Source organism: Leptosomus discolor, chromosome 1 (assembly GCF_034619465.1).
Source record: "Leptosomus discolor isolate bLepDis1 chromosome 1, bLepDis1.hap2, whole genome shotgun sequence".
Taxonomy (NCBI): domain Eukaryota; kingdom Metazoa; phylum Chordata; class Aves; order Leptosomiformes; family Leptosomidae; genus Leptosomus; species Leptosomus discolor.
Window position 1 is genome coordinate 142,562,972 of NC_141391.1, and position 15,868 is coordinate 142,578,839.

Sequence of the window (15,868 nt, forward strand, 5' to 3'; positions counted from 1 at the left end):
ATTTCATTGAGTTTTAATGAATGAACCATGCTCGCATTTTTCAGTACATTCTATAGTGTTATAGTGGTTTTGCCATCATGTGGACCTTCCTAGTCCAGATAAACACTTCTGTAGCTGGGAAAACTATTTACGGCAAAATAAACATAATGGTTCTGGAACAAAGAAGGATCTGTGCTTTGATGATCCAAGTTATCCTCCAGTTAGCTGCTGTTTTAATAGGTGAGGAGTTACAGTCTCCACACTTTTGAAGGACTTAGAGTAGCAGTCCTTATGGGCCACTCTTTGCTGTTCTTTGCAAACTAAAATGCTGGGAGACCTTCACTTCATAAAGAGCACTGTTGGGGATCTGTATGAATTCGTCTGCATTCGGGGAGCAGGTGACAAAATAATAGGCAGAGTTGGTTTCTCAGGCTTTGTAACAATTAGGTTTGGCATTGTCAGGGGACACAAATCCATGGATCCATGTGTATCATGTTTAGAAATAGTCACACGACTTTAGTAAATGTCGAAATGAAAGGCAGCCCCGATCAGGTCATTTGAGTATGTGCAGTGTTCTCTCATGGCAGGGCACAACAGTGTACATAATGCAGAGTTACTCTGCTCATAGATAGGTTGGCTGTATGGTACTCTCGCGGGAGTTTTTGTAGGCTGATAAAATTAATGTCTAATGTGTGTCCCATACGAAGTAGGGGGTTTACCAAGTAGTACAGGATGACAGGAAGCCCTACATTTTACAAATCCTACGTGATATAAATTACATTGTGTTAACCAGCACAGCAGAGCAGTTCTCAGTGAGGAGTCTGCAGTAGCCCAAGGACTACTGCTGAAGTGCATGTGGAAGAAATAGTTTGAAAATGTAAGCCTGCTGTCAGAAGATGTAGATTTGCTATACCAGGATTTGCACCTCTCCTGGAAAACATAACAGTTCCTTGTATCCAAGAAGGTTTAAAACCGTTCCTATATAGCCTCTCATACTGCTTGTGGCCTTAGCTGTCTCAGCCTGAAACTGAAGTAGTGTTACTCTGCTAGGGACTAATGAAGCATGTGCTATATGATATCAGAAAATCTTCCATTCTACATGATCTGCCACTGACTTGTTCTGAAATAAGCAAGAAGGAATAGCCACCTTCTGTTCTTCCACATGAAGGGCCACAGAAAATAAGCTAATATTCATCCATCGACAGGCAATAAGGAAATTTGTTTCAGAATTGAAGCTTGGGATTGTTTGCTTTTGTCAATGGACAGAAATTTAAAAATTAAATGCAAAGGAAGGTTGGAGGTATGCAATCTGAGAATGAGAGAGATGCCTACAGGGGATGGAGAAAAATTAGGTGACAGATGTCTGTATCAATGAGCTAGTTTCACTGTTTTAAACCTCTCCCTCAAAAGTTTTTAGACACATATTTCAATTTGAAGATCTAGGAATAACCTCCTGCTATTACTGAAACGATAATCATTAGGATGCATGCACACCATAAGGCGCACAAAAATATTCTCCTGTTAGATCTCCAAGAACTTGCAAGATTAGATGTGGAATCAAACATTTCCCATTATATTAAAAGAGGGAATTGTGGTGGAAATGGCTGTGATTTAGAAGTGGTGGGAAAAATGCTGTCAAATGTCACATTTCACATTCATAACAGCTTGTGAACAGGAAGTCTCTCTGCTTGAGCTTGTCGGGCATGGCAGCTACTAAATAAAGCCAGACTCTAAAACTGTTATGTGCTCTGCAGGTATCCATCTTTATTTGGGTATCTCACTTGCAGTTCAAAGAACTTGTAGCCAATCTGTTTAAATATCAATTAAGAAAAATGTCAAACCACAACAAACTCTAATCAAGTGTTCAAGATGTGTAATGCAGGATAACAATAATTTTGGTTTTCTCTAGAAAAATACTGTATTAACCATGAATGGCACTGGAATGGTCCCAGATAAGTTTCCATTGTGCTATTTGAGATGGCAAACGTCACATAGGGATAATACTCAGGTATATGAATAGAATATTGTTCCCTAGGGAAAGAACTCTGTTAATTATTTTTTTCCATAAATGACTGTAACTGTCCAAAGGTTTTAGAGCCGCAAAAGGTACTCTAGGTGAAAACCACTATATAAGCGTGATGTTAATGCAGTAGGAAGACTTGTCAATAAAGCAGTCAAAAACTCTGTAAGGTCCTAAATGGTGTTGCATGTCATTTATTTGATCTCTCCATTCCTGCTCCTGGAGTGTTATATATGCCACCATAAAGAGTATTTAGGTGGCTGGCAAATTGCACCAAGTGCATGTAGAATCTCAGCTTTCAGTTTATGTGTTCTTTTTTAATATTTTTGAGTATTTTTTATTTCCGTGTACTTCAGTGACAACTTTCCATTGGCAAAGTACATGTACACTGAAGCAGTAATAGCTGCCTCGAACTGCAGGCATCCTGAGAGAATGAATCAAAGGGGTAGATTCTTTTATCTGTTATCAGTTTGACTGGCATATCGATGTTCAGCCATTTAAAATGTTCTTCTAACTCATTGAACCAGGATTTTAAGCAAAGAGGGAAATGTACAGGAAAGAGAACAGAGACAGGAAGCTGAGGAAGGGAAGGTGAATTTAAGAAAAATTTAAGGAAGGGAGTCTCCAGAGACCGTATTTCTTATCAATGAATGAACAATGTGATGGTCATTCACCAAAAATGTGAAATATACGCATTCAGCTACTACTAGATTTTCACAGTGTATTGCCTCATTTCATTTAACAGTATGTGAGCTGGGTCAGCTGAATTCTGCTTAGAGCATTGGGTGTTCGACATTGTCTAGCTGCTGGAGTCTTGAAATGTGACTCTAGTGCTCTCTTTGTATGATAAACAGTGTTTGAAGATCATGAACTAAAACTTGTAAAATAACAAGTGCTAAACACACCTATGTTTTTTATGGCTGATAAACTGAGAAGTTCATGTACCCCATTGCCTCCTTAGAGAAGGACTTGTGTGTCTGAAAGCTCATCTATTTCTTCCTGAGCAGTGAAGGTGACTCTTTATAAGGCCATCCTTACTCTGTGCGACTTGACAATTTGATCAGTGTGGTAATAGGAAACAAATTCAGACACAGCACAAAATAAGGATCTGCAATAGGGGTTTCTGTGCTTTCTCTAAAATTAGGAGATAATAATTGAGAGAAAAAAAATATTAAACAAATAGAAAGTAAAAAAAGTCCCGTCCTACAGCCAGTGATAAATGGGACTATGTCTCATCTGCCTTCCAAATGCATCCTAAATGTTTTTAGGCAAGATAATTCTAAAAATGAAGCATTTCACGCTTTAAAAATATGTGAGTTTTAAGCAGCTGGACATACCTCTACATAGTTTGGTTTGTATTCCATTTTTTCCCCTGCTTTTTTCAGACAAGTACTTTAACAAGATATAACGCATGATGAACTTTGTGGTCAACCATCACAGAAGAAAAGGAAACAAATGAAGCTGCTATAGAGTTCTTGATGCTTTCTGGAAATGGTATGAAATGGCTTCCAGAAAAACACCCCAACAATACCACAGATTGCATCCAAGTCATCTCCACTAAGCTGGCGTGCCATTTTCATTTTATTGCTGTTTTAATACTGGAAAATAGGAGTTTGTGACATTTTTGAAGGAAGCTGTAAAATTGAATTATTTTTTTTCTTTTCGGGTGCACTAATGGGAAAAACATTGGAGGGGCAGTACCCATAGTGGGAAGGCTCTTGAGGGATTTACACTGAATAAACCTGATGCTAAACAACCTATTGTACCTGTTCTTTTTCCTTTCTCCACTGAGAAACATCAGGCTGATTTTTCTGATTTTACCCTACTCCCAGCCTGCTCACCCTTGACCTAGACTCTCAGAGTAGTCCTAATGGCTATCAAATTTTACAGTTTTTTTGGGCACAAGCGTCTTGAAAACATCATGACAACTTGAAAGCCGTAAAAACTGTGCTGTCTGTTCCTCTGATTCATTAGATCGTGACATTTCCAAGGTCACAGCACCTGAGGAATAAAGATGTTAGCATTTATGAGTCAAAAAATAATCTCAGGAAGAACCAGATGTAATAAATGATAGATTTTAATTTGTTTTCTTTCATAGAAATGTGACTTACAAAGCTTTTCATGGGAAGGGATTTTCAGAAATGGACTTCACTCTGAGATGAAGGTCAAGGTTTCATATGGAGTAGAAAAAAATTGAATTAATTTTGATAATTCAGTGTTTTCTTCATAAAATTTGGACTTGGAGTAGATGCCAAATTCTGCTATCAAGAAACTCACAGAGGGAAGCAGTATTTCAGTAGCTCAGGTTGAGTGGGTTTGATAACATTTTCCCAGCTGATTCTTGATACGTCTAGCTGGGTCAGCTCTTGCAAATTGTAAGAGCAGAGCTGAGTGGACTTCAAATGATTTTGAACATGTGGAAATGTGCTGATGCTAAACTCCTCTTGAGAATCTAATAATTTTAGTGTTCTTGCTCGGGTTGAAAGCTTTCCAGAGAGCTGAACTTTTGGCAGATTTGGCCCGCACTTAGCCAAAATGGTCTTTAACCTATGTGTGAGCTTTTTTTTTCTGGCCTTTAGATCTGGAGCTAGTTCCCTTCTTAAGGAAAGTGCAGCTTGATATGAGAAATACAGATGCCTTAGGTTCAAGTTATCCAGTGTGTGTGTATAACTGCTGAAAGTATATTGAATGTAGAATCTGCCAAAGAAACAGAGTATATATAAATATTCCCATGTTGTTTTTATTTATTTAATGTCTTTTACAGTCCCCGAATCCAGTCATTAAAAAGAATGAGATGCTGATCTCATTAGAATTTAGGACTTGAATTTGTTTGTATTCTTGTCAGTGTGCATGTTACTTCATTTCTGGCTGCTTCCTTAAAAGTAAAGTAATGGTGTTGATGCTACAGTGCTGCTTCTTCTGAATTGGAAGTGGGAACACGAAATTTAGGTGCTGATCCCGTCTCGCATATCTCTTTACTGTGCATCCCAGGAAATATGTCTTCATGGCTCCATGAAGCCAGTGGCAAAAATGCCTCTTGACTTTTGTAGGATTGGGATTTCACCTTAGGCTATTTCACCTCTGGATGTTACAAGGTCATGTCTTTCTCAAGCACCTGAGATCAAGGTTGCATAAAACTATGCAGTGATGAAGACAGCTCAGTTCGTACTGTAGCTTTTTACTTAATTGTGTAGGATTTGGAACCTAGGGTGGGGCTTTTCTCCTGTATTTTTCTGTGGAAGAGAGGCTAGTACATTAGTCCTAGGAGAAACAGTGACCAGAACTCTAGTAAAGAATCAGTAAAAAATTTTGAAAACTTGTAAGAGAGAAACCATGAAAGTGCAAAATATTACTGCATCAAAATATGTCTTCCAGCATTTTGCAATGTCCTTTGCTACACACCAGTTCTGGATAAGCAGACAACGTGCTCCAATTGCAGTACTGTTGTATGACTTTTTTTTAGCAGATGGCTGACAATAGAGAGTTCTGCAAGTGGTATGCTTTGTCCTCTGTAGGGGGCTAGCAGCAACCTCTCATGGAGAAGGAAGGTAAAAACACGTTTTCTTTGCTGGTGAGTTTGTAAGGACAATGTTGTTTACTGTCTCCATAATGCCTCTTTGGCAATATTTTGTTTAAAGGAACTAGATAGATAAAGGTGAACACTAAAATATTTTTCTCTTCAGATACTGAATAAATATGTAGGTTTATCCATCAAGATACACTTACAAAGACTTTAATATTTATTTTTATAGCTATTTTATGGATCCAGCTCCTTTATTCCACATCTGCATTATATACCTGTGTGCTAAGTTTTGTTTGTGGTTCTCTAAATTAGAAGAAATTGATGTGGGCAGACAGCTTCCTTTGGCTATTTATTTTAAAATGTCCAAGCACATAAATTATTCCTTTCAAAGTCAATTGAAATTTGTGTTTACTAAATTAACTCCAGATCTTTCCTTTGTATTAGTAGGGAAGAAATACTTTTAAATGAACACAGATTTTACCCAATCCTATTCCTATTTTGAACATCTTCTGTTGCATTGTGAGTGTTGGGATCTGTGGCCTTGACAGATGCCAAGATAAAGGTTGTGCCAATGCACACTTTCCCATTTTCTAGAGAAATCTGTGGAATTCAACACTAAAAGCTGAATTTGGCTCATTGACTTTCAGGCCTCAGCCATTCTTTGTTTTGCATGTTAATAGCCATAAGGCTTCTGTGACAGTTTAGCTGTGACACTGATCCAAAATTCATCAACTCCATGCAGACATTTGCTTTGATTTCAGTAGCTTTGCCCATAATGATCTGTAGCTGTGCTGACAAATTTTGTTATATGTGTTGTAATGATTTTTGGACATTGAGCAACTCAATGAATGGCAACTGGTATACTGAAGAGTGGGAATGGATTTTGCTGGAGGTAGATTTTGTACTTTCCTGGCATGAAGTCTGTGCCACCTTCTAGCAAAGAGTGTTAGTGCTTGGAAAAGATGGTTAGCACACAGTAAATTTCATGACACTGCTGAAAACTTTTAGACAAAATGAGAATCAGCATTTTTCCTCAGTCTATTTTACAGTTCGGTTTGTCTTTTGGACATTAGTTATTGCATACTCATGTGTCTTCTCTGCTAAAACAGAAAGCTGAAATACTGTGATACTGGAAGCGTAAGAGATCGATTCTTGTTTTATTTTGAACATTTCTTAGTCAAGTTGTTTGTGCACCTGGAAGAGCTGCTTCTCTGCAGGGTGGCCTTAGGAGACTTCTGAAAGCGCCATCCCTTTGTTGCAGAATACATAAATGAAACACATTTCTGGGATAGTGTCGGTTTCACCTGTAATAATGAAAGAAGAATCAACCCCACTGTGTATAAGGTAGATACAGGTCCCCTCAGACTAAAAAAATTAGGTCACTTAAAGAAGATAACTTCAAATTCTTTTCCTGTAACTGAAATACAGTGATGGTAATTACAGCAGTTCCTCATGGTAACAAATGCTCGGATTTTCTCAGATACTTGTCTAGGTTTTTAAAAAAAGTTCTTGGATGCTCATATAATAATTGCAGTCTCATACAGTATGTACTCTTTAAGTAACACCACTGCTCATTGAGAAGGACAACAGCAGAGCATGGCAGTGCTGTGTTTGTAGAGTTATTTCCAGGCTGTAACAAAAGATTCACCTCTGCTTTCCAGAAGGAATTATGATGTAGTTTCCAAGCTTCTTTCACCTTGGCAAATAGGTGAACAGTTACTAGTACGCAAGCTTCTTTTTGTCTCTTTTTTCCTGATAATTTTTCCTTTAAAACTTTTCAAACATGCAGTGGATTTTGGAGATTTCTGAAACCAGTTCTAGGGAGAGATGGTCAAAACTATCTCACCAACAGCTGAGGATGTGGTTGCATACATCCAGCTCTCGCATTTCTGGGAGTTTCTGTCTCATTTGAACACAGTAAGCCCGAATAGGTTCTGGGCAAATTATGTCATTATTATAAATGGTCCTACACCTTCTTAATCATTTTGGTGCATTCATTTTTTTTCCAGGGCTCCTGTAATTGCTGCCATTGTAATACCATTTGGAATTAATTCCTCTTAGAGAGGAAATTGCAGTACTTTTTAAAGGTGTTTTCTTCACTAAACACCCCAAGATTTGTCTGTCCTGCACAGCCAGAATTTACTGGAGTGAAAACTTTGTAAATATTTTTCCAGTATAGATAAAACTTCAGGTTTCCCACTGAGAGCTAGATTGCAGTAAACCTAGCTAATTCAACAGTATATGCACCTGCATCCAGCACAGCATTTCATGGTCAGATGGCAACTTTTCTCTGTTTCTCTTGTTTCACCTTTGTGTTACGGTAATTCCTTCATGGTGAGGAACAATGTTAAGTGATCAAACACTGAAAATGTTAAGGATAGTTGAAGCTACAAAGTCAATTGGAAGAGTTAACTTTCTGAATTAGAGGTGTTTGGAGTCAAGAGTTTGATTAACACCCCATTCCATCAATTAGGAAAAAACCAATAACAGGATATGACGTAATGAAAAGGAAATTAACATAGCTGGCTCCTACACATTTTGAGTTTTACAACAGGTAAAATTAAGAGTAAGGCTTCAGGTTTTACATGTTTGAATGTACTCCTATTGCTTTTATTGCTATATTAAGCAATAATATTCCTTACTAAGGAAGCCATATGATGCCATGTCAGATGTAATATTCTACCTGTAAATGGTAGTGGTTTAGCACTTTCACTGAAGCATTCTTTAAAGGTGTATCAGAAGAGAAGATAGGGTGGTTTTCACGTTGTTTGCAGGTATGTTGTCTACTTTTTTCTTGATGCAGCTGGAGGTTGAAAAAAGTTCAGTGTTTGGACTTTGCAGACTTTGTGCATGCTTTTGGTGGCTTTGTTTGTTTGTTGGGGTTTTTTAAATAAAGTGTTAAATTCATGAATCTTATCTCCTTGCTGTTTTACTAGCAATACTGGAGGTAGAAATTCTAGTCAGCCTGCCAGGTGAAGCCTCTTTAGACAGCAACGTGATTTTGGAGGGGATAAAAGCACCAAAAACCCCACAACATAGCTCTTAAATATAGGTAGAATGTTTGGCTCCACTCCTAGTTTCGTACAATTCTTCGTCTACAAAAGGGAGAAGTAATCTTCTGGTCCTTTTGGAAAATTTAACGTAACTATAACTCCTTGAGCGGGAGAGTTGGAAAGAGTCTGTTCCTTATGTAGTGTTTCTGGTTTATGTATCTGTTAGATTACCCTTTCTGGTACTTAAGTATTTGTATTACATCAGCACCTTATGCTGCTAATCACAGTAAAGCTTTTTAGAGGTAAGTATTATATAACGGGTAGCCATTCAAAAGGCTTCACATTTCTTTGATTTTTGTCCCTTTTGAAGGCTCTGCCATCATCTATTTAAACAAATAGTCTTATTTGATTCATTGTTTGGAAAAAGGGAATGAATCAATCAGCCCTTGGCAGTCTGATGCTGAGTAACTAACAACTGATAACATTTTCTTCCGAATTCCCTCTTCAGAAGAAACTCAGTGCTGGATAAAAGTTAAGAACAAATCTTACTGTTTTTCCTGAGTGTTCTGAAGGAACACCCGACATGCCTGACATCAAAATCATTTTACGTGCTTTTTGATTATTAACTTGGGCTGTTAAAACATGGCATTACTGTAGAGCTCTGTTTTTGTCCCTGTAGCCTGAGAATGATAGGAAGTTTATGGAAATATTCATGAATGGTTATAGAAGCTGCAAATATCTGCTAAATGGAAGCCTCACTGGAGCACTTTGGCAATGTACACTCAGGCACACTGGGCTGTAAATAAAGGAAAGCGGCTTCTCAGAGTCTGCACTGCCATGCTGCAGGTGTGTTTGGAATGAGCCCAATGCACGGTAACTGACTTGCCAGTTATTGCTTTCAGGAAAAATCACAGACCTACCTTTTTGTTGTTGTACTGGACTTCAGAAGATAGAGCACATCCACAGGCTGTGCTGACTCAGCACTTGTACAGCTAATAGATGGAAATCGTTAGTAAAGGATGGGAACTTTCTGAAGCAGAGCAGTGGTTGAAAGACTAGGAAGTTTACCTTTAAGCAGCAGGTCGTATTTTTGTTAGGAAGGTCCTTTCTCTGGCTTCTTATTTCCAGCACTTTTGTGGTGCTGAATGCTGAGTTACAAAAAAGCTAATTGGTTTTGCAGATGAAGCCAAATTTGTAATTCCTGTTTCAAGCTGCTGAGGACATTGTAGAAGGGGGACTTCAGAGAAGTAGATGAAGACCTGGGCTATTCTGAGTTTAAGATAGGTTTCTGCAAAGGGCTGAGCTGAGGGGGAAGGCTTGCAAAAAACTTGGGAGAAGCTTGTCCCTGCTTTGACAGTTTGAACTTCTCAGAGGATTGTGCAAGGAGGTACAAACCTAGCCAGACTCAATCCAAGGGCCAGAAATGCTAAAAGCAGTGACTGAGTCTGAGTTGGCTTTTCAGAAGAATCTGATTTTACTTACTGCCTTGCTGTCTTGGGCTGGGTATGATAACAGGTAGCAGAGCTTTTCCTGGAGCACTTTTAGAAGTTAAAAAAAAAAAAAAAAAAGAAAAAAGAAAAATGCTGTGTGAACATGAACCTAATTCAGAAATATTTCGGCCACCTCTGCAATGGAACGCACATTTGAAATGTACAGCCAGAATAGCTCTGATGTACTAACAGATGATTTTCTAAAAAGATTACTTTAGCTGTTTATCATACACTGGCTAAATTTGGGACAGTAGCTCTGTTTTTTTGGTCTAGCGCACCACAGATTTAGAGCTGATAGGTATCAAGCTATGGGGCTGTCTATAATTATTTGTATATTTTTAGTTGATTGATGTGCGCCACTGAATTATTCACAGCAGTGACTGTGATGCTGACATTCCATGTATAAGCCGAGATTATTATTATTATTATTATTATAATTTGTAAAAAGAATAAAGTTTGTGCCTTCTAGAATGAGTGAAGAAGTGACTTTTAGTATGAGGGAGGGAAGATCGTAACAGGATTGTTTTTATTTGAAGCAGGATGCATCTCTCCTATCATTCATGGTACTCTTTCAGATACAAGCCATTATACAAAAAAAGTAATTAAAAATAATTCTAGCATACCTTCTAAGAATAAAATGTTGAACTTTTTGTTGTTGTTGCTGTACATGAATTAATACAGAAAATGATGATGGGGCTTATTTTGTGGAGGAGGGGGAAGAGACAAAACTGTACCAAGTTATCAATAGTAACTTCATAGACCTCAGTGGACTGTGACAGCTATTTCAGAAATGGTGTTTTTCAAGGTTTATTGTTTAGATCTACAGGCTTATGTGTTGTCAGGAATATAACAGATCTTCCTTGTTCTGAGAAGACAATTTTTTGTTAAACAAGGCATACTTTTCTCTTGTGTTATGCCGTATTAGTAGAGTTTCAGATAGTTGTTTGTTACCACAAAGTCAAAGGTTTAAATCATCGTCTGCTTGATTATTTTAAAGACAAAACCCCAAACCTACATTTTAGATATAAACAAATCTTTTTAAATTTTGACAATATGTCATTGTTTACTGTGATGATACTACAATTATTTGGGAAGTAGTATTCTACACATTGCCTTGCTGCTTTTCAGTCACGTATGACCCTGATATATTTTGTCAGTAATTTCCTGAGCCATCTGTTGGATGAAATATGCAATATGAGTGTATAGAAAGATTAGGAACATGCATGTATTCAAAGACCATACTCGGTTGGAGAAATTTTTCTGTACTAATATTCTCTTTTTATAAAAGCTTCTTTTTCCTCCCCTTGTGTTTTAGATATCGATGAGTGTGAAAATGACTTCTACAATGGGGGTTGTGTCCACGAGTGTATCAACATTCCAGGCAACTACAGGTGTACATGCTACGATGGGTTCATGTTAGCCCATGATGGCCACAACTGTCTCGGTAAGTAGTGAATGCTGGCAAGGAAGTTTTGTTTCATGGCTATGGTAAGAAGGCCTGATCTGCTGGCTGCATTTTGTCATCTGGTATATTTTCAGTAAAGACTTGATCCAGATCACGTCAAATAAGTTCAGCCCTGTCTGTGGACCCCAGCACGTTTTAGACCAGACCCTTGAAGAGTGCTCTCTTAATCCTAACACGCTCAAATCAGTTTGCCCATCTTCAAGATTGCTAAAAAAAAAACCAACTCTGACCTCCAAAGCCTGTGCTGAATGTTTGGGCTTCTTTTTTTAAGAAAAATAGTCTGTCCCATCTACTTAAATATATTTTGTCTGTTTATTCCAACTCCAACTCCATGCAGCACCTTCACTTTGGTAAATACTGAGATTTTTTGCAATAAAAGTCAATAAATCAAGTAGTGAACTAGAAATAATAAAGTCCAGTAACACCGGTCTGCTCTCACTGAAGCTATGGAACAACTAGAATGTGTGAGCAGGGATTTGGTTAACCTTTCACTAGATGTATTTCCTACTGCATTCATTTTCAAACTAATATTTGTTCAGATGGATTATATATCCTGACAATTGACATGCTTTTGACTCACTTTCAAATTTCATTCATTATAGAACAGACTAAATAGATTTATTTGTCAATGATTAATTGTGCAAAAGGTATTTCTTATAGAAAGAGCAGCCAGCCATTCATTTAAAAGAGAAAGAAAAACTCTATTTATAATAATGTTCATAAATATCTCTTAATAAAACAGGACATAAACATAATCAAATAGTTAACTATTTGGAATTCAAATAACCGCATACATTGTTTCAAACAGCTTACTATTTTCAACTTTTTTTCCAAATTATTCCCATAGTAGTAGGGACGAGTAGATTAGCAAGTATGAACAGCAAAAGGAGTGACCTGATAAAAGATGAACCATTCAGGAAATCTGTGTGATTTCAACCCCTGCTGTCTGTGTTGTTACTCTCTGATTAGGAACATACAGACGATCTACAGAGACGGACGAATTTCTGATTTTCTTCTAATTAATTTCTATTTAGCCACTTGTGGTTTTTTGGGGAAAAAAAACGCTACAATAATACAAACACTTGGCTACAGTTCAAAGTATTAATCCAAAGCTTGCCAAGAGGTCTTTCAGGCTTTTTAGAATTGATGTCTGCCCATATTCATGGTCTCCTCTAAGCTGTGTGTCACCCCAAAAACATTAGGAACCATGTTGCTTCTAGAAGAGGTTTGGTGAGCAGATGAGCGGGAATAATAGCAAAGAGCTCCCTTTCTCCCAGTGTGCAGCTTTAGGACACTAAAAGAGGTCACAATTGCCTTTCTAATTTTGAGACCATTGGGGATTGGGGAAGTTTCTGTTCCTCAAATGCAGATTCAATATTTGCAACTAATGAGTGGTCTTTGATATGCCTCAGTAAAATAGCTGCTTTTACTTAGAGGCACTGAAAAGGGAATCAAGGCACATTCCTCTTCTCCCTTCTTTAAAATTTGAGCAAGTTTACTGAGGACGAGAGTGCCTGGTTTTAAGGTCTCAAACTGAAGTTTTTAGTCCTGACAGTAGCCTTGCAAAACTTGCTGTGGCTGCCTGTTGTGTGCTAACTCAGATTTGGAGACACCTTTGCAAGAAAAGAGAGAACTTAATTTTTCTATCATGATTTGGTCCCTACCGAGTTGCTGTTGTTACCAGTTATACTGACTGCTGGGATAGCCTGGTTGTGCCCATTAGCACAGTATCAGTTTTGAAAAGGGCAGCATTCTAGCCTTTTCCCTTCTGGACTGGTTGTATTTCCCTTCACTTATGCTACCAGAAATGTGTAAATGCAGTTGGCTGTTTTTACAAGGACGAGTGAGGTCTCACATCAAAAACAAACTTTGTATTTGCACATGTTTAAATAGGGATTTCTATAACCTTTTGGAAAATTTTCCCAGCATGTAAAATTTGGTTAATTTATTCCAAAGACATTTTTTTCCCCATAAGAAAATTAGGCATTGAAAGGAGTTCAAGTTTTTGAGTCCACTGGTTTCCACCTGTTCTTGCTTTTTGAGAAACCACTTATTTTTCATGAGTTACAAGAAGACAAGAAACTCTTCACAAGATCAGTGACAAATGTTTTTCAGCTTTCAATGCATTCTTCTATAGACTTTTTTAAATTTTTTTTTCCCCTCCTCACTCCTATGGGACTTTACAGAACTGTCAAAATGAAGATTGCTTGTTCACTACCATATCATATATTCTATGCATGAAGTTTATGTTCCTCTTAGAAAAGGCATGTAATTTTTGATTAGCAAGCTGAAATTAAGTCTGTATTCACATTAAGTAGGGCTGTAGAGGATCTTGTATAGAATTATGTCATTTACACAGAATTTATAGATGACCTTATAAAACTCTAGGTATGTTGATATTGAAAACCCTGCCTGAACTGTCTTGTGGTACAGCACCATTTTTGTGTATGTGCTTGGACAGAAGATTTGCTAGGAGTGACCCAACATCAGACTACACTATTCCTACTTCTCCTCCATCCGTCGGCCTTCCAGGCATTACTGTTGGGGTCCATTTTGTCAGCACATAGAGAGCCAGGCAGCAAGAACTCTCAGGCGGCAATTTGACGGCCTAAACAGAAGAGCCTCATAACAGCAAGACTTCAGAGACCTGGGAGCTGGCAGATATGACATGAGATCATAGAATATCTCAAGTTGGAAGGGATCCATAAGGATCGTCGAGTCCAGAGATCTACAGCAGTAGATCTGGAGTGTGAGATGGAGGCTAGATAGAATAATGTAGGAGTCTAAAATGGCATCCGACTCTGATGTTTCTACAGCTGAATTGCTCCCTCAGTGTCTTGGGCTGCATTTTATCACACATTTTTGTCTAGTGATTTTAGATAGAACACCTCAGGATGGGACCCCATGATAGTTCACTGATAGTCCTGTAGGCCGTCTAGGAAACAGGTTGTAATGGACAAGACTGTTATATCAGCATTCCTACAGCTTTTGCTTGACTGAAGTCTATGCAAAATCTTAAGCCATCTCTTCTTGTCAGGGTTTACATTCCTTTTTAAACCTTCACTGGATGTCTTTCTAGTAACATCAGTATAGCAAGATGATTAAAATCTTCTTTATAAATAGCAAACTTGGAGTATTCACAACTAATTAAATCAGATTAAGTTGATGGGTTAAGTGTTTTTTCCTGAGTTCTTATTTCAACATTTCTTTCTTTCTAATCGAGTGAAATTTCTTATTTATTTATTTGTTGGGAGGGGGTATTTGGTTAAGAATTCATGGTTAAAATTTGTGCTGGAAAATGTCCAAAACTGTCCTCAGGGGAACTGGATTCGCTCTCTGTTTGACATTTTTATTGGGGAATTTCTCCAATATAACATGAAATGACACCACAGGGAATTCCAACTATGATAAGATCCTTATCTGGCTAAAAATAAATTTATTTTAACTTTGGAATCACTTGAATTAGCAGTAGTTCTTTCTCAAAGTTACTCTAAGTTCTGCTCAGTGGATGCAAGACTAATATTTGGTCTCACGCAATAGGTTTTCTTTATCCTTCATTTGAAACCATGAAGTTTCAAACCATCAAGTCATGAAATATGCTTTCCCTTCTCATATATGAAGTACTAGGCCGGTGGGGTTTTATATGCAATTAGCACACTGGTCCAGATGTTCTTTCCTGTTTGATCATTTTTTCTCCATGATCTTACTGGTAAATTAATTTTTCCTTCTTTGTGTCTTTCACATGTTGAGGCATGCTATCAATTTTCATTCTCTCTTGCCTTGTTGTAGCCTAACTGACCATCCTTCCTGGTAGTGCCAAACACTTTACCTGTCTCATTTATAGTAAATTAGAGTCTGGTCTCATCAGAGTGTGTTCTCAGATATGTGGTAAAATTTGTGAATCTGTACTACAGAGTATCAGTGGAGAAGACTTAGGCCTTTAAAACTGGTTATTCAAAATATACTCCCTGCTCTGATTCAGCATGACACTTACAGGTATTCCTGATTTGCATAGGGTTTTTTTTACTTTCTTGTTTTAATATTAAGTAAGAAGACTGGACTTCTGCATATGCGTAAGGGCATTATTGATTTGAGGCTTCTGGCAGTTGGGTATACTTGTACTGTCTCTTCATGTGCTCTTGGAGGCTTTTGGTAAGACAGGGAGCAGAGGAGGTAGATTGAGCCTGGTGTAAGCCTGTACAAAGTGAGATGCACAATGGATGGGGATGCCATAGAGAAGGCTTGAGAATTTATCTTCCTTTTCAGTGAGACTTTCAGAGCAACCTGGCACAGCTGCCACTATGGCGACTCCAGAATGTACCCAGGAGGGTAAAAAAGAATTTCCTATGGGTTTTTTTGGTTATTTTCAAGCTATTGGAATAGGAATTGTCATATGGG

The 15,868-nt window shown here is 37.8% G+C and overlaps 1 protein-coding gene across 1 annotated transcript in view; it reads left to right on the top strand.

Moving 5' to 3' along the window:
• Positions 1 to 15,868, top strand: part of SCUBE1 (signal peptide, CUB domain and EGF like domain containing 1) — a 210,388-nt gene that overhangs the window by 22,221 nt on the left and 172,299 nt on the right. Inside the window, exon 3 of the mRNA XM_086466297.1 lies at positions 11,321 to 11,449. Within this exon, the coding sequence (XP_086322423.1) occupies positions 11,321 to 11,449 (129 nt within the window). The remainder of the gene's footprint in view (positions 1 to 11,320; positions 11,450 to 15,868) is intronic.